Here is a 23,089-nt window from a genome sequence, read left to right as displayed (position 1 = left end):
CCAATGCCCCCCCCCCGCCCCCTTTCCCACAACAAGACATTTGGTCTTAATCATCCCTGTTTTTCCAGTGACTGCCGGGGGTGTCCCCACTGGCAGCCAGGCCTGGGCTGTCAGTTCCAGACAGGAGGCAAACAGCTCATGACTCAGGACAAGCCTGGCCCAGGGGCAGAGGGAGGGGTGCCAGCTCTGCACACCGGCCTCTACCTGCAGCCTGGCCACATTCCCCTCCCCACTACCACTCAGGCTGCCATAGCAACCCCCTGCATCCCAGGGCAGGGACACTCATGGGCCCTGTCCCACACCCCAAACCCTCAGGACCCATGGCATTTCAAGGCTCCAGCATCCTACAAATTAGTATTTTATTCTCCCTGTGGGGCACAGCAATTCCAGGATAACCGCTGTAGAAAAGGACAGAGTCAACTTGGCGGTCCCCCAATTTCCCATCCTAGGCAACATACAGGGGGCCTGCACCCCGCCTGCCCCAGCGCTAGTGGCAGGCTAAGGACAGTGTTCTGCAGGCCATGGGGGTGCAGTGACACAGACATTTGGCTGACAAACCAGACCTGGGCTTTCCCAAGTGAGATTTCCTCTGCCCACACAATGCAGAGGACACCAGAATCACTTCCAGCAGCTGCAGCTTCGTCCAGCACACCCCCACCCCACCCCCGCCCAAGGCCACCTGGGGTGAGCAGGGGCCTCCGGGCAGCTTGCGGGAAATGCTGGTGCAGGGTGGGGCGCCAGCAGAGGCCCCGGTCACGCAAACACACACGATAAGGACTTGTTATATAAAATAGATGTGCAGGATCTAGAAAAACCTTGATAAAATAGTCTATAAAAATAGAAACTGTAGTGAAAATATACATGAGTAAAAACAGGGTAGAGGCGGGAGCTGGCAGGGGCCCCCGCTGGCCAGCATGGGCACAGGACACATGGGGTGGGGTTCTCTGCCCCCCCACTCCACAGGGCCCACACTGGTAGTGGCACAGGCTGGGTGACAGGAGGAGTGGCCCAGCCAAGAGCTCCCTCTGCCGGCGCAGCCTGGAAGGCCCACCCAGGACAGGTGCCAGACAATTCCAGGGCCTGGGGGGCCGGAGCTGTCTCACGCCTATGGCCCGGAAACACGCATATGGTGGCCACTTGGGCAAGGGTGGAAGTGGCTCTGCTCTCAGCATCCCCACCAAGGGCTAGTCCACCTTTCCAGGCCAAGTGGCCCCCCTTCAGGGTCCTGCAAATAGCAGGTGGTACCAGTCTTGCCCATGGGGAGATCATCTCGGGAACAGAGCTGAGGGTGGCTGGCCCTGACCCCTTCTTTTGTGGTATCCCCAGGCTGAGAGCCACAGTGTCATTACACGCGGGACAGGAGGCAACCAGGTTCTTGGTGTTTTGTCCTAGCTGCCCAGAAACAGCAGTGAGATGGCCAGGCCCAGCTCTCAGAGACATTTCTGGAAATCAGGCTTCAGCGGGCAGTTTCCAGAGACAAAGGCAAGGGGAAAGCCCGCTGTGCATGCCAGGAGGGGCCGCGGCTTTGGCTCATCACAGGGAGTGGCTCCCTCTATTTGGCAAAAGTAAGGCAAGTGTGGACGGACAGGCGGATGGACAGATGTGTGGGTGCAGCTCACAGCAACCAGCCACCCAAGATGCCAGGTGGCTCCTCAGTTCAAGGGTCAAGGTGGTCCCCAGGTCAGGCAGATGCCCTCACCTAACACCTCCTGGAGGCCCAGAGGCCACCAGTTTGTCCTGACATGTCATGGGCAGCAGAGACATGGTGGAGTTGCGTCCGCTCCGGTGAAGCAGTCGAGGCTGCTGGGTGCCCGCAAGGCTTCACTGTGCAGTGTAGGCCTCACTGGACTGCAGGGCCCCCCACCGGGACTAGCACCAGGGGGCTGCTTTGTGGTTTGCTGGCCCCGCTGGTCCACATCCACACTAGGGGAATGGCCTCTCACAGACTGCCCAGCTGAGAAGAGCCGGACACAGGCAGGCAGGTGAGGCAGTCCAGCCTGGACTGTGCTGAGCAGAGTCCAGTGAGGGGACGTGGCTGGTGGCAAGGAGGTTCTCCTCCAAGGGCAGTCCCACACCACCAGCAACAGCCATGCCAATCGGCATGCCTGGTGCTCCAAGGCAGACTCGGGAGATCTGGAAGGGTTGGGGTGAACACCAGCATGGCTGATGCATACTGTCAATAGGCACTCACTGCCAGCCTGCTGGGTGGTGCCAAGGGCTCACGGCACAGGTCAAGCATGCCCATGTCCCCGGGGAGGTAGCTGTGAGCGAGGACGTCTGCCCAGCAGATGCCCAGCGGCTGCAGCTGCTCCATCATCAGTCCTGGCTTTGAGCAAACTGGGTCCCTGCTGCAGGTGCACTCAGGCCGTGCAGGGAGGCAAGTGACAGCATCTTGGTGTGGGTGGTGGGGCAGGGTGCTCAGGTGTCCTCCTCCTCGTCGCTGACCAGCTCGCCCTTGTCAGGACTGCTGTCCCGCTCACGCAGGAAGTCCTCGCGGATGGCCTCCAGCTCCGTCAGCTCCAGCCGCACCTTCTCCAGGTGGCAGGCTCGCCGGTTCCGGATCTGGCGCAGCGGGAAGGGGTTCAGGTCCCCAAAGGAGATGCCGATGAGCTTCCTGGAGCAGAGACATGGGTCTAGGTTTGGGCTTGAGGCACGCACTTGACACAGCCTCCCCGTCAGCAAGGCTCACACAACGGCTGGGTGACCGCAGGAGTTGGTCAATCCCTTCATGGCTTCTGACTGCTGACCAGCATGCTGGGAACGTGGGAGACACCTGCCAGGGTGTCAGTGAGTGGGTCTTCAGGGCTAGTGTGGGGCTTAGCACTGCAGTGACCAGCACACCCAGGTGGCAATGCAGCCAGGGTTGGGTTGTGGACTCCAGAGAGACAGGTAGCTGTTCAACAGCAGAAGCTCCGAAGGTGGCCCTAGCGCCGTGGCTTACCAGACACAGAACTGCATACTGCCCAGGCCAGCCGCCCTGCCTCCCAGGACATTTAACACGGAAAAGCCAGCTGGAGTGGGACTAGGGCCCAGAGGTTTACTTCCAAACACCAGGGGCTCATTCCCCACCTTCAGCCAGAGATGCACAGAGCTGGCAGCCCTGGGCCAGGTGGAGGCAGGCCTGTGGTGAGGCCTTCCCATGCCCCACTGTCCCTTTAAGAGGCGGTGCCTATGGGCACAGGCATCTGTCCCTCCTGTATTCCAGACATCTCCCCCTACAAGGGAGTGAAAGGTCAGGAGGCCTGGCTTTGCTTCAATGCCAAATCACCTGAGTGAGTGCTGGAACCTGGGACGCAGGAATCCTACATGGGGACTTGCTGAGTCCTGCGGGGCTAGGTGGGTGCCTCCGGGCAAGGAAACACAGGCTTGGGACCAAGCACCTGTGGTGTCCACCCCCTTTGCCCATTACAGTCAGAAATGCTGAGACTGGGAGCAGAGGACCTCAGAGGCTGCCCTGCCTTGGCTAAGGGGAGGCCACAATGCTCAGGGCCCTCCATGCCACCAGACGTCCTGCTGCAGTTGGGGACACAGAACCCCTTCTCTCTCCTGTGGATCATTCACTGTGGGAGGTCTGTCAGGGAACCACTATCCAGGGGGCCCAGGAGTGGGTCAGAGCCACTGGCTTTAGCTAGACAGTAGCGGCCACAGGATGGCACTGTCTAGCTAAAGCCAATTGCAGGGAACCTGTACCCACAAGGTGGCACTGTGGGACCATGCCTGGTCACAGCAGGGACTAGCAGGCTACGGAGCCAGCCAGGGACAGCTGTGAGAGGCCGTCTGATGTCATTCCTGGTGATCCTCAGCCAGCCAGACAAAGTCTCCAGGGCTCACTCCCATACTGGGAATCGATCCTTCACTAGCAAACGTCCTCAGATGGCCTCTTTCTCACTGGGTAACAATCAGGCCACCACTGTGGTTTGCAAGCCTCAAAGTGCCTTGAAAACCTACTTCCTAAGTCAGATCCTAAAACCAGCGAGGGAGGAGGCCCAGGCCCTGGGCACTGCCCACAAGAGCCTCAGCCACTTCCTGTCCCATACAGCACCGCCTCACTGCCCCCCTTCCCAGCTCAGCAGATGGCAACAGTGGAGGCCCATCTAGGACAGGGCCTGCCCCTCATCTGCAACCCCATAGGCTGGCTGGGGCCCGGCTGGGAAGGTTCCGCAGTGCATGCTGGCAGAAGTGGCTGGCTGCAACATAGACTGCTGCATGCAGGATAAAGGCAGCCTCCTCCCAGGCCCCCTGCCTCCTCCCTGTCCACGCTGGGCACAGGCATGGGCACAGGTAATGTTAGGGAGCCCAGGGCCCGGCTGAGGGGTGCCCGAGACTCACCTGGCATCCAGGATGGTGCGGGTGAAGTAGCGAAGGTACTTGAAGATGGACATGGAGTCCTGCAGCTTCAGGATCTCCTCTTCCTTGTACTTGAAAAGCGCCAGGGCAAAACGGAAAATAACCTGCAGAGAGGGCGGTCAGCTGCATCAGTGGCGCCCCACAGGCTCGCAGCCATGGGCTCCTGGCCTTTGCTAGCCTGGGCAGCCCCCCACCTGGGTGGGAGCAGCTCCCATCAGCAAACCCAGATCCCGGCCTGCAGGAAAACTAACCCACAGGTGGTTTCCAGCAAACTTCAGCCCAGGCAGACCTCCACGGACTCCTTGCTCCGGGTTAGTGTTAAATGGAGAGAGAAAGCAAGAATGAGAGCAAGAGAGAGCTCACTCCTGTCTGCTGGTTCACTCCCCAAGGGTCCGCGATGGCCAGGGCAGGGCTGGGCTGCAGTGAGAAGCCCAGGACCCTCACCTGCTGCCTCCCAGGGTCTACACCGCCAGGGAGACGGAGCCGGGCCCTGCACCAGGTGCCCAAATAGGAGACATGGGGTCTCAGCTGCTGGTCTAACACACCTACCTGGACATAATTCTTAAATCAGAGCAAACCAGGCTTTTAAAACTCTCAAAACTCTACCTCCACAGGCATTTCCATCTCAGCAAATAAAGGTGGGAGCTCAACACGGTGAGAGAAGACTTGTCTCCCTGCTCAGCTGTTGGGCGGTAACATTTGAGCAGCTTCCTGTGGCTCAGGCACAACCTTTCCCTGCACCACAGGCTGCAGAGCCTGTCCTCCCCTGGCCCAGAATGTGGTGTCCACAAGGCTGGGAGGCCTCCTGGTCATCGCTCCCTGGGGACATACCCTTTGTGGTAAGCGCAGAGCAGGTGATGAAGGAAGCCGTGGGGTGCTCTGGGTCCCACACTCAGCTGGGGCTGAGGCGCCCACACGAAGCCCCGCTGCTTGGCCAGCTGGCTGCCCAGCAGCATCATTGCTTCTATGGCTGATCCTGCGTCTAACTGGGCGCCAGATATCAGGAGAGAGTGCACAGTGCAGGGAGACAGGGTTGCCCCATAGGTCCGTCCTGGGCTGTACCCCTGCAGCAGCTCCATCTCAGGGACACAGCAAGTTAGAATGCGTACATGCCACATGCACCCACACCCTGAGGGTGGCCTCTAATGCTACCGGGAATCTCAGCCGCACAACTTGGGTTCAGTGTGTAAAAGAGCTCTACCACTCACCAGGCTTGTGGGCAGTCAGTCCTGCTCCTTGTTAGACCTGTGGCCTTCCACCTACCCACCCACACAGTGAGCCCTCAGTGCCTGGCTCGGGGCTTGGTGCAGACCGGATGCTCTTGACAGTAGAAGGTGGCTGGTCTCTGGGCCCAGCGGCGTGGCCTAGCGGCTAAAGTCCTCACCTTGAACGCGCCAGGATCCCATATGGGTGCCGGTTCTAATCCCGGCAGCTCCACTTCCCATCCAGCTCCCTGCTTGTGGCCTGGGAAAGCAGTCGAGGATGGCCCAAAGCCTTGGGACCCTGCACCCATGTGGGATACCCGGAAGAAGTTCCTGGCTCCTGGCTTCGGATCGGCATAGCATCAGCCGTTACGCTCACTTGGGGAGTGAATCATCAGACGGAGGATCTTCCTCTGTCTCTCCTCCTCTCTGTATATCTGACTTTCCAATAAATAAATAAATCTTTTAAAAAAAGAAAGAAAGAAAAGAAAGAAGGTGGCTGCTCTCCCCTGCCCAGGCTCAAGCCCATCTCCAGTGGCATCTGGCAATAAGATGGCTCAGGCACCATGGGGACCTCTGCCACCATTCACAGGGCTGGCAAGGAGACAAGACGAGCACACTGACCTTTGGTCCCTCGTAAAGGAAAGAGTCCCAGATCTTGAAGAGCACGTCGCTGACAACGCTGTCCACAAACACCACCAGGAACCAGTTGAAGGTGATGAGGGTGTAATCAACTTTGTGCTGCTCAAAGTGGGCGTGCAGCCGGGGCAACTTCTCGCTCATCAGGTCTCTGAACACCCGCTGGTCCACCTGTGGGGCAGAGCGAAGGGAGGAGGAGGCTGGGGGTTCCCCGTAACAGCAAGAGGCCAATAAAGGATGGAGGCTGAATGCGAGAGCTCGGGCCCTCCATCCCCACCCCAGCCACATGCTGAGCCAGCACAGCTGTTCCAGACTCACGCCCCCACACCCTCACTGCCCCACAGCTGGTACACAGCAGGTGGCCACCAACAGGCACCTTTCCCCGAACCATAGTAGGGCAAAGTGGGGGAAGTGACAGTCCAAGACCTCTGCTATTCCTCAAGGCCCTGGGAAAATGCAAGCAGCCAGGCAGCAGGGCCTGCAGGTACCAGCCTGGACAGCCCACTCTCTCATGCCTCCGCCGGCCTAGGGAAGCTGACACACAGAGAGCAGTGCCAAGTCCCAGCAGATTGCAGAACTGGAGCCACACGGGAAGCATTCTGGCCCCATGCCCAAGTATGGCACACCCATCCTGGCTGGTTCCAGGACTGACCTAGCTAAGCCACAGGTGGTTACTGTCACTTAGTATCAGCTCAGGCACAGGGGAGGGCTGAACGAGTTTCAATCATGCCATCAGGAGTTAAACCGGCAGTGGGAAGCCACACAGACGTGCTGTGACAGCAACTGGGGGCACAGGGCGTCACGGGCTGAGTTTGGAGAAGGGGCACTGACAGCATCCTCCAGGTCTCCCATGTGGTGCCTTCTCAGGCCACAAGCAGAGAGCTGGACTGGGAGGGGAACAAATGGGGCATGAATCAGTGTCCTTATGGGATGCTGCTGGCACCACAGTCGGGAGGATTAGCTTGCTAGGACGCAGTACTGGCCCCTGGGATTGATCTTTTGGTGGAGGGGAGGGGAGAATAGTTTTCTTAAAAAAAAACAACAAGGGGCCTGGCACAATGGCTCAATCAGCTAATCCTCCTTTAAATGCCAGGATTCCATATGGTTTCGGGTTCCTGTCCCAGCTACTCCATTTCCCATGCAGCCAGCTCCCTGTTTGTAGCCTGGAAAAGAAGCAGATAATGCACCAAAGTCTAGAGACCTGGAAAAAGCTCCTGGCTCTTGGCTTCAGATTGGTTTGGTTCCAGCCATTGTAGCCATTTGGGGAATGAATCAGCAGATGGAAGATCTTTTTCTGTCTCTCCATCTCTCTTAAATCTGCCTTTCCAATAAAAATAAATAAATATTAAAAAGCAAATAAAAGTAGGCCCAGCTCGACGGCTGAACCAGCTAATCCTCCCCTTGCAAGTGCCACTTTGCAAGTGCTAAATGGGTGCCAGTTTGTGTCCAGCTGCTCCTCTTCCCATCCGGCTCCCTGCTTATGGCCTGGAAAAACAGTGGAGGATGGTCCAAAGCCTTGAAATACTGCACCCACGTGGCAGACCCAAACCTTCTCGACTCCTGGCTTCAAATCAGCTCAGCTAGGGCCATTGCGGCCACCTGGAGATCAAACCAGTGGATAGAAAATCTTTGTCTATCTCTCCTCTCTGTTAATCTGCCTTTCCAATAAAAATAAAATACATCTAAAAAAAAAAAAAAGCAAAACTGCCTAAGTAGTTTACAAGCCACACTGTGCACTGCCCCACCTTGAGAAGTAGCTCCAAGTGGCTGGATGCCTGCAAAGCCCTGTGGCAGCTGTCACATAGGTGCCACGGCAACAAGCCACACCTACCTCCTCAACTCCCTTCACACTGCACCCCTCCTTCAACTCCTCGTGCACTCGGCACTTCTGCTTGGCCTGCTCCATGGCCTGCATTCAGACAACCTTTGTCTGTGAGTCCCACTCCATAGCTTGGTGACAGGGACCAGGGCTGCCGACTGGGCAGCTGTGGATAGGACTGCTGTCCACGACAGTAAGGGAGGACCCCACCATCCACTCTGCCTAAGGACGTCGGAGAGCCTGCGACTTCTGAGCTGGCCTTGCAGCGGGCCAAGAGCCAGGCACACATCTCTCTCCCTCTCCTGGCTGGCAGACTGCCTGGCACTGGAGGCTGCCGGAGTGCTTGGCAGAGAGCTGGCATGGAGCGGGCTGCCAGGGAATGCTGGCTCTTGCCTCTGCCTCAGCCCCTCCCTCAGAGGCCATGCAATGACTGTGTCATTCATCTCCGAGTCGGCCACGACGCCTGGTGAGGCCCTGGCACACGGCACATACTCAAAGGACAGCACAGTTGGGAAAGCCGGCCAGCAGCTGGTCTGCAGCAGCCCCTGAGACGTGACAGGTGTCAGAGCCACTCGTATTCCCACTGCACTGGCACGGCCTCTATGTCGGTGGCTTTTCGCCCATCCCACCCCTCTGCCTGTGTGTCCGACAGTGCTGAACCTGAAGAGCTGCTGTTTGATCAGATACACCTGTACCAGCTGCAGGGCAGCCGCCCAGAGCCAGCCGGGGCAAAGCTCCATTGCTCCTGTTGACTTGGAAGCAAACTGGGGTCAAAGACCCTCAGTGGTCTGTGCAGGGCACTGCAGTTCTGGGCTGGACCAGGGCCCTCTGTGTCTGCCTGCTAGGATGCACAGGAGGCAGCGGGAGGGGCTCTGGGCGTCCTGGAGGGAGGTAGTGGCAGTCATGACCAGGGTGGGGGTCAGGAAAGCAGTGCACCTGAAAGCCAGCAGCCTCCAGGTGAGAATTTGTACCTCTGGGTGATGGCGTCAGAGCCAGACTAACCAGGCACTGATGCCTCTTAAGTTTATCCAGGAGTGCCCAAGCACACCACGTGGACCTCGGGGCTGAGGGTCACTGGCCGCTGTGGAGCTCCACCAGGTCACTCAACAGCTCTGTGCCTCGACTGCCCTGTCTGGAAGACAGAGGGAATGCCTGCCTTGTGTCGACTGTTTGAAGTTGATTTCAGATATGGATTAACAGAGCTTAAAGCTTAAAATATTCTAGAAACGCAGCGTTACTGTTACAGGTAGTAGGGGCAGATTTAAGATTAAATTGACCTCAAGTTGTCATGGCAGCACGTCAGTGCTGAGGTGACACCGCTCACCTGCTGCCAGCCACACAGGTAGTGCTGCCTTATGCAGGGGCCATTTCCTGGCTGGCTGACCTGACAGTACGGGACACTGTCCCACATCAGCGCACGTTATGAACCATTCTGTACGCTGACAAATACTTCATCAGCAGGTGCCTAGGATGTCCTTCATCACTCTCTGAATCCTTGAAGGACATTGTGTGGGCTACTCTCAGAATGGGGCTGATTGCATGTGCACTGTCAGCCTCCAAACTGTGCTTTGCAAGCCCCTGCCCAGCTCCCAGTGCCCGAGTCCCTTGCCCATGGCTGTTGCCTATGGCATGACGAGGCCCAGCAGGATCGCCCCAGGCATGCAGAGGTGCATAGAGCATGGTGCCAGTGAGCAGGAGGCTCCCAGCCTCAGCCCCAACGCTGCATGCCTCCCTTAATGCCAACGGGGACTGGAGAGCGGGCTGTCGTGTGGGAGGCAGGCACCTGGGCTGGAGGACTGCCCTAGCCTGGCCAGAAATTCGTGAGACTTCAGTGTAGTCTGGGGCTCTGCCTGCCTGGGAGTCCACCTTCTCCTGTTTTTCTCAGCCCCCACGCACTCCTCCCGAAAGTGTTTCCCAGCAGAAGTTTCTGGCACATCTAATCCTGCCTAGGCAGCTGCATGTCTTGGAGAAGCTGAGCATCCCAGGGAGAGGGCAGGGGCAGTGACAGTAATATTAGGTCTGAGGACCTGGATGTCTCCTCTGGTTTGCAGTGAGCTCTAGGATGGCGACAAGGCCTCATGTGTGCATGGACACTGACAGGGGCCACGGATTTGCCAGGCCTTCCCAGGAAAGGAATCCTGGGTCACTGCTGGTGTTCCAGGTTGCAATGCAGCACAAACGTACCTGGGATCCCAGGAGGGTCTTGGTGTAATAGTCTCGCGGCATGAATACTTCCACGATAGTGACCAGACACCAGAAGGCATCTTCTTGCTCCAGGTACAAGAGTGCCACTGCCACCAGCCTACAAGCAGATGGGCAGGACAAGGTGAGTGTGCCAGCCTCAGACGCATATGGCTGCTGCCCTCTTGGACACCTGCCCAGGCAGTTTCTCCCTCAGATGACAGAGCCCGACCACAGGCACTCATTAGCACTCAGGACAGTGCCACAGAAGGAAAAAGGTCAGATGCCAGGCACCTCCATCTCAGTGCATGCAGGCCCCTTCTCAGTGCTGCTTCCTTGGACGGTATCATACTGAACTCGTAACTGGGGGGATGGCTGAGAAGGGCGTGACTCAGGCAAATGGGATGGCCAGCAGAAGGAAACAACTGGCCAGGAGCCAGAAAGAAAATCTGCATGCGCAGGTGTGGATGCCACACCCTCTGAGGACGCCCAGGCTGGACAGGGTCCGAGGTCAGCGGAATATGAGGTCCACAGGAGTGAATGGTGTCTGTGGGAGGGATGCATCTCTCCCAGGGAAGACCAAAGGGCTTCTACAGAGGTGTGGACACTCAGAGGTCAACAATGGGCATGAGTACCTTAAAGGAAAAGATCCAGCACCCTGCTGCCCACACAGGAATCCTCGAGTTCTTCCAGGGGCCCTGTCAGAAGCTTCTACCCCTGGGTCATCCCCAGGGAGCACCTGTTAAGGCATACTATGGAGAAGCAGCCAACTCCTGTTCAAATAGGCACCCATATCAGATGCTGATGTCACAGGAAGCAGCTTAACCAGCTGCTCCAACACTGAAGACCCCCACCCTTGGCTCACAGAAGGATGCCTGCAGGGCACACAGACCATCTCCACCCCAACCTCACTCGACTTTACACTTTCACAACCTAGCACTCAGCACCTGGGGAAGGGAGAGTGCCTCACTCAGATGGATGGTTAGCTGATTGCGCCTCTGCTTACAGAAGCCGGGAAGTAGGCGAGACCTACAGAAGGATCCTGGTCTACAAGGAGTAAGGTCGTTCAGGGGCTAAGATGCAGCCAGCTGATGAACTGTTAAGGACAAAGCTCCTGTGTGCACACAGAGCAGCTGTGAGCTCTCACTGCATACAACACACACTGATGAACTCCAACTTCTCATCACAACTCGGGTGCCATGAGACCCCATGCTATGTCCTAGAAACTGGATTTTGGTGTTCCTGTGGGCCCCTCAGCTGTGCCAGAACTGGGGACATCATATCCCTAAACCCAGATAGGGAGCATGGGATTTCACAGGTCGACCAGGAGGGGAGAGGCCGTGGAGCACTGGGGGCAGGGCACCCACCGATTGAGGCCCTGGCAGTAGCCAATGTCTGGGTTGCGCCAGGAGAAGGCAAGCAGGACATTGCGTAGCTTCTGAATGCCCTCGGAGGTGGGGCTTGAGTAGTGCCTGTTGTTGGGCAGGGTCCGCAGCAGGTCCAGCTCGATCTGCTTGGCAGCCGGGTTCTGCTTCTCCAGTGCTGTCTGCAGCAGGGTCTGGAAGTAGCCGGGCTCGGCACCATCTCTGAACTTCTTCCGGTGCTGGTCCACACACCACTTCCACACCTGGGACCGGTGCTCATGGGGGATGCCGGCCCGTATCAGGTTCTTCAGTTCTGGGGAGCGCACCATCTCCCTGTTCATTGTGCTTGCAAAGTAGTTCTCCCACTTGACGCCAGTGGACACTTCCTGGTTCTCAGTGAGGTACAACGTCTTCAGGTCTAGTGCGCGGACCTTGGCCACCAGTTTCTCCTCCTCACCATCCTCGGGCACGGTCCTGAACCCATAGATGTCGTACTCACTGGGGGCAAAAACAGACAAAAGGAAGTTTGGGGGAGAAGTCCTGGGAGCAACACAGCAGTGCAGAGGACCTGGACACCGGGATGGCCCCACATGGCTCTCAGGCACCAAGCAGACGTCTGGAGTTGGGATAACAGGCCTCTCACCCAGCAGGGCCAGATGGCTGACCACCTGCGTGAAACAAACTCAATGAGGTTCTTCTTGATACGAGCCCAGATGGTTACAAATTCTGAGTGTGAAAAACACAGACAGAAATGCAGGCAATACTGTAAAATAAGACACATAACCGGGCTGTGTCCGTGTGTGTGTTCGTACAACACCTGCTGATATATGCACAACTTCACGCTTCAGGAGATGTCACTTAACAAGGGGAAAAACAAGGAAAAGGATGTCTGTAGTCCTCAAGACATCTGTACCCTCGTCCCAGGAACCCGGGACTTCCCAACTGCTCTAGGCTGTGCTCTGCTCCGCACCAGCCCAAACCTGCCCTGCACATCCCACACTTAGCACAGCAGCCAGCACAGGGCAGAGCTCTGAGGGCGTTAGGGTGTGTGTAGGGTGGTGCTGCACATGTACCCATCAGCACCTGTTTTCAGTGCCATTTGAGCAGTCACATGCTGGATGCGCAAACAGGGGAAGACCCAGCCAAGCAGAAGTAGGGCTTCCCCTGGCCTGGAGGGTGGGTAGCGAGAGCCAGACATGATAGGGTCCCTGGGGACAAGAGGGTGGGACCAGAAGAGCAGCATGGACTGAGGGAGTTCCCACTTCCCCTCATTTTGATATTTCATGAGTCTTGTGTTCAGAATCTAAGCTATGTGAGTACCTAATCCTGAGACTTTCTGAAACACCCAGCAGTGCTGTCTGTGTCCAAGTATATTAGTGGCAAGTATGCCCCTGCTCACCCCAGACTCTCGGCTGGCTCTGAGCCATGCAGCCCAGGCAGCTCCCCACTTGGGGAGCCCTGTGGTGCAGCTTTGTCTTAGGTCAGGAGAAGGACCCGGTTCACTGGGAGATAGCAGGGACTGGAACAACAGCTGCCTGGACACAGTACAAGGAGACAGCTCTACAAAGTCCTGAGACATGACACTGGGACCAGCTCTGCTCCCCCTGCTAGGTTCCGCGCAGGCCCCATGTGATGCATGGTTCTCGTGCTTGGCCACAGCTGCTAGGAGAGGACCATAGAGGTGGGGCGCAACCCCCTCGCCCTCCTCCAGCAACTCTACCTGACTAGGTGGGGCTTCACGAAGGCCTGCTCTGGCTGCTCCGGGCTCTCGACCTGCAGTGCGTCCTCCAGCAGCTGCGCTATGACCTCCCTGGCAGGACCCTGCTCCTCTGAGCACACCGGTGTCTTCATCTCTTGAAGCAGGATCAGGTATTTGCTTTCGATCTGGCAGAGCTTGGCTTCCAGGCTAGAGTACTGGAGAGAAGGCGGCATGATTACCTCGCCATCAAGACGGACACAAGGCCAGCGAGCCCAAGGGGCCAGATACCTCCTACACTGGGATGGACACAAGGCCAGAGACTCCGAGGGGCCTCATGGCAGATGGCATGGGAAGTGAGCCAGACTATGCTAGAGATGGGAGGTTGCCTGCTGCCTTGGGCCATACGTCAGGTCTGAAATGGCTGCCATGGACTCCCTCTTCATTCTCGGCGGTCTGTCCCTGCACCTCCAGGTGCTAACACAAGATCCGCTATGGACAGGGTTGGAGTATGCTGGCAGAGTGCCAGTCCTCAAGGGCTGGTGCCATGTGGCATAGGGGCCACCATGGTGTCCAGCCCATGCTGCAATGCCTTAGGGCATGGCGACTGAGGGCTAGCTCCTATCTGCTACCAGATCAAATGAAAAATTAAATCCACTGTAGGAATGGGTATGGGCAGATATACTGAGTCTAAATGTAAGGGTATGTGTGTGTGACAGCTGCTGCCAGGCACCAGGACTGCGACTCCCTGACCACAGCTGACACGCGTGTGGTCCAGGCCGTAGCAGTCACTCTCATCCAGCCCTGCCAGGCCCACATCCAGCCCTTTCCATAGACATGAAACTCAACAACATAAACCTTACTCCAGGGCATTTCCCATCACAGCCTACTTTCCGCTGAGGTATCCATGAATACGCCAGTCTGTACGGTGGCCGAATCTTGGGGCATTTGTCTTCCCCATGGGCTGGCGTGACCCAGCACACAGCTTTTCCCACCACCCATGTTTAAATGTGCTTTACGGCAGCAACAGCTGCCCTCCAAGCACCAGGCAGAACTGGCTGCAAAGCACGCTCATTCCAGACGCCTCCCCCGCCCCTCCCTTCCACCCACATGACCCACCTTGGCCATTAGGTCCCGCTCTCTCCTTTCTGCATTCCTTCGTAGAGCCGAGAGCTCCAAAATCTCCTTATTGAGGAATTTATTTTGGGTTTTGTATCCTTGTAGACTATCCTGTTGCCAGAAAAACAAAAACAGAGCTATCAATTTTCATTGGCTGAACACCAACGATATAACTGACCTGTGGTGGCTTGCCCATAATACAGTCTGGCTGCCTCAGAGCAAGTTTTAAGGACCGGAAGTTAATGTGAACGAACATTCTTCCCATCTGTTACAGGCAGCAGAAATGCAGGAACTGCCACCATCATGGGGGACATGAGGAACTGTCTATCTACCTGAGAACAGCAATCTTCATAGGCCTGATTTCCTAAAACAATGCACAATTTTCATACATTGCAACAGCACAAAACCTTACAGCAACATCTTATTGTTGTGTTCTGACTAGGAAAACAATGGTTTCCCTGAGTCTTAACTTAGTCACCTGAAGTACTGAAAGCCACCCATGTGGGGGCAGGGGCCCAAGCACTTGGACCATCTTCCACTGCTTTCCCAGGCACATCAGGTGAGAGCTGGATCAGAAGTAGAGCAGCCAGGACTGACTGGTACCGAAGTGGGATGCTGGCATCACACGTAACAGCTTAACCTGCTGCACCAATGAAACTCTGTACAAATTCATCCTTCCTGAATGTTCTCCCACCCCTTGCTGATTATTTTTCTCTTATAACCCAACAGACTATAGCATGAGGCTCCTGTGCAATCTTTCACAGAAGACATTTTGTTTAAGGCAATTCAGAGAACAGGTAGAGGTGGTCCAGACAGACCATGAGTCCCGAGCTGTTGGAGAAGGGAGGGTACTGGCACACCCCAAGGGCCAAATCTGTAAACATTCCTGTCCCCAGCACTGGGCATGCAGTGTCCCCCACAGCAGAGCAGATACTCCTGTCCCCAGCACTGGGCATATAATGGTTCTCAAGCACAGCAGACACTCCTGTCCCCAGCACCAGGCATACAGTGTCCCCACAGCACACAGGAGCTCCCCTTGCTGCTGCTATCTCTGGAGCCTCGGCCACAGGCCACTGGAGATCCACCCAGGTGGGCTGAACACAGACATCCTTCCTGCCGCATGACTCACTGTGGGTAGACCAGGACAGGCCTGGCTGCAGTCGCATCAGCAAACATGTGGGCCAGGTCTGGGGCCAGGCCTGGCTGGGCCAGTCCACAGCACACACTGGCATGAGTGCGAGCGAGGATGGGGTGCAAGCCAGGTTGGGTTGCACTGTAGCAGCTGCCAGTTCACATTAGGGCAGTTGCTGAAAGCAGATCAGCCTGGGCTAGGCTGCAGCACCTGCCAGCGAGAGCTGGAACTGAGGTGGGATGGGGTGAGCCAGGCTGCAGCATTTGCTGGTATGCACAAGACCCAGGGCTGGGCCTGGTAGAGGAAACTTAGGGACTCCCCTGCTGGACTGCTGCTTGTACTGGGAATATGAGAGCTGGGACTAGAGGTGGGCTGCCTGGGCAGGGCTGCAGCACCCATCAGCTGGCATTTGGGTTGGGTCTGGGAGCAGGCCAGGCTGGGTTAGGCAAGTGCTAAGACTGGGTATGGCAGTACCTCCTGGCTAGGGCAAGATCCAGGGCTGGGAGTGGGCCTGGCAGGGAAACTGGGCACCTTTCTGCTGAGCTGCAGCCCCCGCTGGTGGGCATAAAAGCCAAGGCTGGTGGTGGGTCAGGCTGGTCCAGGTGGTAACACCCATCAGCATACAGGTAGATGGGGCTGAGCTAAGCTGTTTACCCATGATTGTGCAATGAGAAACAGATAGAATGCAGGACAAGCCAGGTTAGCTCACAGCACATGCCAGCATATGCATACAAACAAACAAAAAACAGAGCAACCACATATATTAAAACTCAAGCATATTCAAGATTGTATATACTCATTAAAAAGACTTTTATTGGCAACTCCAATAAGGCTTAAACAGAATGGCTAGCTTTACAGCAAACACGAGTGGGAGCACCAAGCAGTCAGACTGGGTCTCTCCCTGTTGTCTGGATTTTCTCCTTGATGAATGTTCCAGTGGGTGTTATCGTGGAGAAGAGGCCCATGCAGCAGCCCATGTGCACCCCACACCCAGGCAGCATTTGTTGAACTTCCCCATGCTCTAGAATGTGCCTGCCATTCACTGACCAGCCCCCTGAGCAGGCTCGAAGGGCACCATCGGGAATGAGGACAATACTCTCACCAGCCATTGTCCCTCCAGGACCAGCTCCATCTCAAGGCCCAGACACTCTGGGAGCCACTTGCAAGAAGAGTGAGGCTGGGGAGGAACACTTCGGGGCCAGGCAGGATGGGTGCCCATGGCCTGTCTGTGGTCAATGGCTGCAGTGAAAAATCTTCCAGCTTCTCCAACACAACCTCCAGAACCAGAGGCAGTGAGGACTCAGGCCCTCTCTGTGGCCTTGCTGACCATGGCCACATATCACCCACTCTCTCCTCAGGACCCTTGGACTTCACCTCCAGCGCCCCAACTCCCTCAGACACACAGCGCGCACCTTCTGCCTAACCAGCTGGCCACCACTCTAGGCGCAGTCACTTCTGGTCATGAACCTGTCCCTCACTCCAGGACTGGCCCAGTGAGGAACCTGAGAGGAGCCCACTGGCCCTCTTTGAAGGCATCGGGACTGTCTGTCCCAGCTGGGCTGTGGGTGTGGCAAGGCAGCAGGTCCTGGGCGTGTAGGGCAGGCTGCACAGAGGGCAGGGGCAGCCCTCAAAGTTCCCTGGGATAGGGACGTCCTCAGCGTGCAGCCGAGAATCACAAGAACCATGTCTCAGCTGCCTGATGCTATGGCACAGAGGGGCAGGACCTGAAACCCTGAAACACAATTCAATGTGGTGGGACTGAGGGTGCGTCTTCTGGGGACATTCCATATAACGTGAATGCTTTGACTACAAGTCTCGCTATGCTTGTTTGAAAGAATCCAAAACCCAAAATAGAGACCCGTCTGCTTAGCGGTCACCTACATTAGTGCCAAGGTCAGGGCCTGGAGGGGAACATCAAGGGCAGTGGGGGTGAAGGGGAGGGTGAAGTGGCTCTCGTGCCTGCGCCTCGCTCTTACCTTCAGCCGGTCCACCTCCAGCTGGTCACGGCCAGTGGGGGTGGTGGGCGGGGAGATGGGCCCAGCAGGGAGAGGGGAACCGCTGCCCTCACACTCGCTGAGCTTGACAATGACCTCGTCCTTGGCCTGGATAGTCTCCATCAGCATCCCTAGCTGCTCGTTGAGCTCGCCGACCTTGCCCTTCAGTGTCCGCACTTCCAGCTGCAGGCTCTCTCTCTCTAGGCCGCACCGTTCCAGCTGGCCAGTCAGGCCTAGGATCTGGTCATCCTTTTGGTGTAGGAGTGCCAGCAGCCCCTTGGGGATGCCCTCTGTGGGCCGGCTGCCGCTGAAGTACCTGTCATATTGCGAGGAGCGCACCGTCTGCTGAAGCAACCGCACCAGCTCCTGTGGGAACAGAGGAGGACGCATGGAGCATGCCAGCAGGGCTAACCCAGCGGGGACAGTGGCCAAGAGATGACCAAGGCACGGGGAGCAGTGGCCAGGGTTTGGGGAAAGGCAGATGACTGAAAACACTGTGCTTCCTCTTGAAGGCTCTCAAAATAGAAAGACAAAAAGAATTTACTCCCTAAAAGTCAGTGAACAATACCAGGAAACAGGAAGTAAAGGACTAGTACCCTGCAACTGATGAGAACAACTCCTGGCAAATGAGCATGAAAAGTCCCTACTAGCTGACAGCTGGGGCGGCTCAGCAGTCACATGTTGTTAGGTGTGATGAGCTTGAATTCTGAAAGATGCCCTGTTGTTTAGGTGGAAGTGGAAACTGACAACTGTTCAATTACTCTAGACTGAAGCTATGTTTGGAAAGGTTCAGTGATGGGAGCAGGTGCAAACACCGCCGCCACAGCCAACGCGAAACTTCAGGAAACAAGCTGACTCTGGGAAATACAAACAGGGCTTTCCCCCAGTGGCCCTCGGCCCTTCTCCCTGCTGCCGGGGTCGAGACAGGAGCCCAGGGAAGGCAAGTTACCTTCTGACTGGCCAGGTCCTTTTTTAGCCGCTCCAGCTCTTCCTGCTGGCTCTGCACCTGCAGCTGCTGCATATCAGGGGCCGGCTTGCCAGGACCACTGCCTGTTGCCACGCCCTCACCCACGGGGTCCCCGCTGCTGTGCCGGTTCTTGTACGACCCGATGATGTCTTTCAGAGGACGCTTTCCTTTGTAGGCATTCCGGCCAAAGTCAAAGGGGAATCCTGAGCTGGTCACTCCTGCAGAGAGACAGGGTGGCGTTGATGTGCAGGGTGCATCTTCCTGACATAAATTACACTAGAGCGGGGAGGGGTCCACAGGAAGGCCCACCCAGGCCCTCGAGGGAATGTGTGGGTTGGCCGCTATCACCCCTAATGGTCTAGCAGGGGTAGGGGAAGGGCCTGCCAAGGCAACTCCAGGCAGGACTTGAAGTTCAGTAAGTCTATTACAGGCTCGTTGGTAAATTCAGTATGACCTGTGTGGCCAGTGAACAATGCTATAAATACCCAACTGGCCCTTGGTAAAATAAAAGATCCCTGCCCCTGGGAGATGATGACCCAGAGAGGACACCTTCCTCAGAAGGCCATCGTCGCTCACCAGGAAAAGCTGAGATGAACCAGGGGTCCTTGGCCTTCTAATTTTGCTAAACTATTATACATATATAAGAGTTTAAGTAACCTTTTAACTGACATGTAACGTGGAAATATATATATATATACAAAATATTATCACACATATATATGATCATATCTAGATATATGATTATTCATATATGATATATGCATATATATCATATATATTCATATATATGATATATGACCCTGGCTTGTGCAAGGCTACTGTACCAGGCTACTGTACCATTAGGCTACTGTACCAGGCTCCTCAATGCATTTTTTTCTCTTAAAAATGAGTATTTTGGGCCCGGCGCGGTGGCGCAAGTGGTTAAAGGTCCTCGCCTTGCACGCCCGGGATCCCATATGGGCGCCGGTTCTAATCCCGGCAGCCCCGCTTCCCTTCCAGCTCCCTGCCTGTGGCCTGGGAAAGCAGTCCAGGACAGCCCAAAGCTTTGGGACCCTGCACCAGTGTGGGAGACCCGGAAGAGGCTCCTGGCTTCGGATTGGCATAGCATCGGCTGTTGCGCTCACTTGGGGAGTGAATCATCGGACGGAAGATCTTCCTCTCTGTCTCTCCTCTCTGTATATCCGCCTTTCCAATAAAAAAATAATAAAAATAAATCTTTAAAAAAAAATGAGTATTTAACGGGGTCAGTATTGTAGCATAACAGGCTAAGCATCCCATATGGGTGCTAGTTCAAGCACTGGCTACTCCAATTCCCATCCAGCTCCCTGCCTGTGCCCCTGGAAAAGCAGTGAAGGATGGCCTAAGTACTTTGACCCTTGTACCCATGTGGGAGACTGGTCAAAGCTCCTGGCTCCTGGCTTCAGCCCAACCCAGCCCTAGCCATTGTAGCCACTTGGGGTGAGTGAATCAGCAGATCAAAGATTTCTTTCTTTTTCTCTCTCTTTCTTTCTGCTTCTTCCTCTGTATAACTCACCTTTATAAATCTTTTTTAAGATGAGTATTTGAAAATATCATGGGGTTCAAATAAATTTCAGTTCAGATGGGTTCAAAGTATAATAAAGAGCCACAGAGGCATACACACTACCTAGGGTTGAAGTGTATACAGTTGGATGACACTAACATACACAGTTTGGAGTGGGTGCTGTGACTCCTGTGCCAGGCACTGACCATGGGGGCTGGGCCCTAGCTAGCTGTCCTCTTTCTCAAAGCAAGTGTTGATGATCTGGCATGTTTGCCTTGCAACCACTCTGAGCTACTGTATCTGTGACTTGGGGACTTTTTCCATGTTACACGTCAGTTAAAAGGTTACTTAAAAGTAGGGAGAGACAATACAAAGCAGAGTGGTTCACTTCCTGGGGCTGCAAAGTCCTGCAAAGTCCTGCAAAGTCCTGAGCTGGCTGATGCAGCCACCACAAGAATCACAACCCAAGTAGGACCAAAGTCCAGAGGTGTTTCCATGTGCGTCTCTTAGAGCGACTTCCTTGCTGTCAGAGAAACACTGTCACTGGGGCTGGGGCTGCTCCACTCCCCGGCCCCTCGGCCCTGCAGATTGTTCCTTCTCGTTCTCACTCAGCCTCAAGCCACGTCAGAGCCAGCACTCCTTGTGCTCAGTGATCCAAACCTCAGCTGCAACCCACCCTTCTGCTGCAGGAAGCACTCCAGTTCACCACAGGCCCCCTCTTGTGCACACCCTCACCAGGAAGGAGGTAGCTAAGCGTGTTCCGTGTGGCCACAGTGTGCACCACAGGCCATGTGCACCACAGAGCCTGGGCCCACGAGTTCCACACCATGATCCTGTGGAGCACACAGAGGCTCCCTGCCCGTGCAAATCCCAGCAAAGTCCCCTCCAAGTGTGGGATTGACATTTCTTCCATTGAGAACCTGCTCTCCCAACAGAGAGCTCCCAAGTGGCCAGCCAGGGCATCAGGAAACAGGGCATGTGCTGTGGAGCAGTGGGCTGCCGCCTCCCCATCACAGTGCCCAGGCCTGAGTCTCCTTCTTCCCAGCCAGCTCCATGATGACGCACATCCTGGAAGGCAGCCCATGGCAGCCCAGGTAGTTGAGACCCTGTCACCCATGTGGGAGACTAGGTCGGAGTTCTGGGCTGGCTGGTGTGGACATCTGGGGAGTGAATCAGTAGATGAAAGCTCTCTTTCTCCTTCTTCTGCCTCTCAAACGAAGAAAACTTAAAAGCATTAGGCAAGAGGCTGATGGGGAAGCATATGAGCAGATCAAGCTTACAACCCTGAGCCCCAACCAAGCTCAGCATCACAAGTACCAGTGCACAGCACATCTCCACCCCTAAGGGGACATCTGCCAAAATTAAAAATGACTGCCAGACCTGGGCAGTATGCAGGGGTTCAGTAGCATGTGCAATGGCCCCAAAAACACAGTTTTAAAACCCACATGTGGGAAATATCCCTGGTGTCTTAAACCACCATGGCAAGGGTGAGGGAGGGTAGAGGGACAGAGCTGCTCAGGCTGCAGGGGCCCGAAGCGATGCACTCTCAGTGCATGCATCCTGTTGAGACCCAGCACAGACGCTCCGCTCACTGCTTTTAGTGTGCTCAGGGAGCTATGGTCACTCACTTCATTAAGCCACTGTCTCTTAGAGATGCCTACTAAAGCGCTTAATGCAGTGGGTTGGCTCTAGAGTTCACTAGGGAAGTGCAGAGGAGGTAGAGTGACAAAGGCTTTGGGTTCAAGACTGCAGGAGCCTGGCAGAATTCACGGTATCATGCTCTCTCCTGGGGTGCACATTCCAAGTTCCCATAGACAAAGAGTTTTTTAAAAAATCAACACTTCCAGGAGCACTGTGACTCCTGGGGATCCTACCATCCTGAAGCCATGTAAGTGCCTTGGCCAAGTAGTTTGTTTATCTCTTCTAACAGTCAACTGTCCAAAGCCCACATGCTTTTCTGTCCCACAGAAGGTGACTCCCCCACCTGCCAGGGACCATGTCAAGCACACTGGTTCGTACCTCTGTTCCCTTCAGGGCCAGATTTCTTCTTGTCCTCCTGCACCATGGAGTCCTCCAGGTCCTTCGAGGGTGGCTCCACCAGCTCCCACTCCTCGTTGGTATAAAACACAGTCTTGCGGCTGTCGCTGTGCCCTCTCCCGGGCCTCAGAGAGTTCCTATGGGGGGACAGGGCAGGAAATGGTAATTCAAAAATAATTTAAAAGGCCCAACAGCATCAGATGTTAATGAAGATATGGAGCAATAGAAACTCCTACCTGTTTGGGGCAGGAGAGATTACCACTTGTTCCTATTTGCCATGGGGAGTAACTCAACCACATACAACTAGGTCCCTCAGGTATCTACCCCCAGCACTACCTGTAAGGAACTCACGCAGGTACACAAGGAGATGCAAAGAAGGGCAATGGCTTAACCTTCCACCAAGAAAACAGGTAAGTCAACTGCAGCATATTCTGACATTCCAACATGATACAGCATGTACAACGCATTTGTTCATCTAGCAAGCAGTTCCTGAATGCCAGGCACACTGCTAGATGCTTGGGATACCCGAGTGGGCCAACCAGACCCAAATAGGCCAAACAGCAAGATTCTTTACATATAAAAAATTGTTTATTTGAAAGGCAGGCAAACATAAAAAGATACACAGATGGGCACACAAGAAGTTTTCCAGCTACTAGCTCACTCCCCAAACGCACAAAACAGCCTGGGCTGGGTCAAGCCAAAGCTGGGAGCCAGACACTATACCCAAGCATCCCGTGGGGGTGGCAGGGGCCTAAGTACTTGAGCCATTACCAGTTGCTTCTCTAGTGTGTCTGAGCAGCAAGTGGGAGCCAGGAGCATGGCTGGGACTCAAATCCATGCACTGCATGGCATGCGGGCATCTCAAGGGGCATTTTAACTGCTCTGTCAAACACTTGCTCCAACAGCAAGAGCTGCGCTCTTGTAGAATGCACAAAGAATGCCCTGAGTCACCTGTACCATAGGGACAAATGTCCCTAAAATGCTGAGTAATAAAAGGAAGAACACCGAAGAGTGACAGGCATAGCATGATGCTGTTGAAACCTTCATGGGTGCAGTGGGTTAAACCACTG

General features: G+C 55.4%; 1 protein-coding gene across 1 annotated transcript in view; it reads right to left on the bottom strand.

Annotated features, from left to right (window-relative positions):
* Nucleotides 1-345: 345 nt before the first annotated feature.
* The window catches only part of TBC1D2B (TBC1 domain family member 2B), a 53,927-nt gene continuing 31,183 nt past the window's right edge, over nucleotides 346-23,089 (bottom strand). Inside the window, exons 4-13 of the mRNA XM_040968467.1 lie at nucleotides 22,002-22,156; nucleotides 18,443-18,678; nucleotides 17,476-17,859; nucleotides 14,368-14,478; nucleotides 13,273-13,466; nucleotides 11,556-12,050; nucleotides 10,192-10,309; nucleotides 6,174-6,359; nucleotides 4,330-4,451; nucleotides 346-2,614 (exon numbers count right to left, since the gene is read on the bottom strand). Coding sequence (XP_040824401.1) covers nucleotides 2,419-2,614; nucleotides 4,330-4,451; nucleotides 6,174-6,359; nucleotides 10,192-10,309; nucleotides 11,556-12,050; nucleotides 13,273-13,466; nucleotides 14,368-14,478; nucleotides 17,476-17,859; nucleotides 18,443-18,678; nucleotides 22,002-22,156 — 2,197 coding nt within the window. The 3' untranslated portion in view covers nucleotides 346-2,418. The remainder of the gene's footprint in view (nucleotides 2,615-4,329; nucleotides 4,452-6,173; nucleotides 6,360-10,191; nucleotides 10,310-11,555; nucleotides 12,051-13,272; nucleotides 13,467-14,367; nucleotides 14,479-17,475; nucleotides 17,860-18,442; nucleotides 18,679-22,001; nucleotides 22,157-23,089) is intronic.

Source organism: Ochotona curzoniae, unplaced genomic scaffold, assembly GCF_017591425.1.
Source record: "Ochotona curzoniae isolate NIBS_2020 unplaced genomic scaffold, NIBS_Ocur_1.0 scaffold_4701, whole genome shotgun sequence".
NCBI classification, from domain to species: Eukaryota; Metazoa; Chordata; class Mammalia; order Lagomorpha; family Ochotonidae; genus Ochotona; species Ochotona curzoniae.
This window is presented reverse-complemented; position numbering and strand designations above follow the sequence as displayed.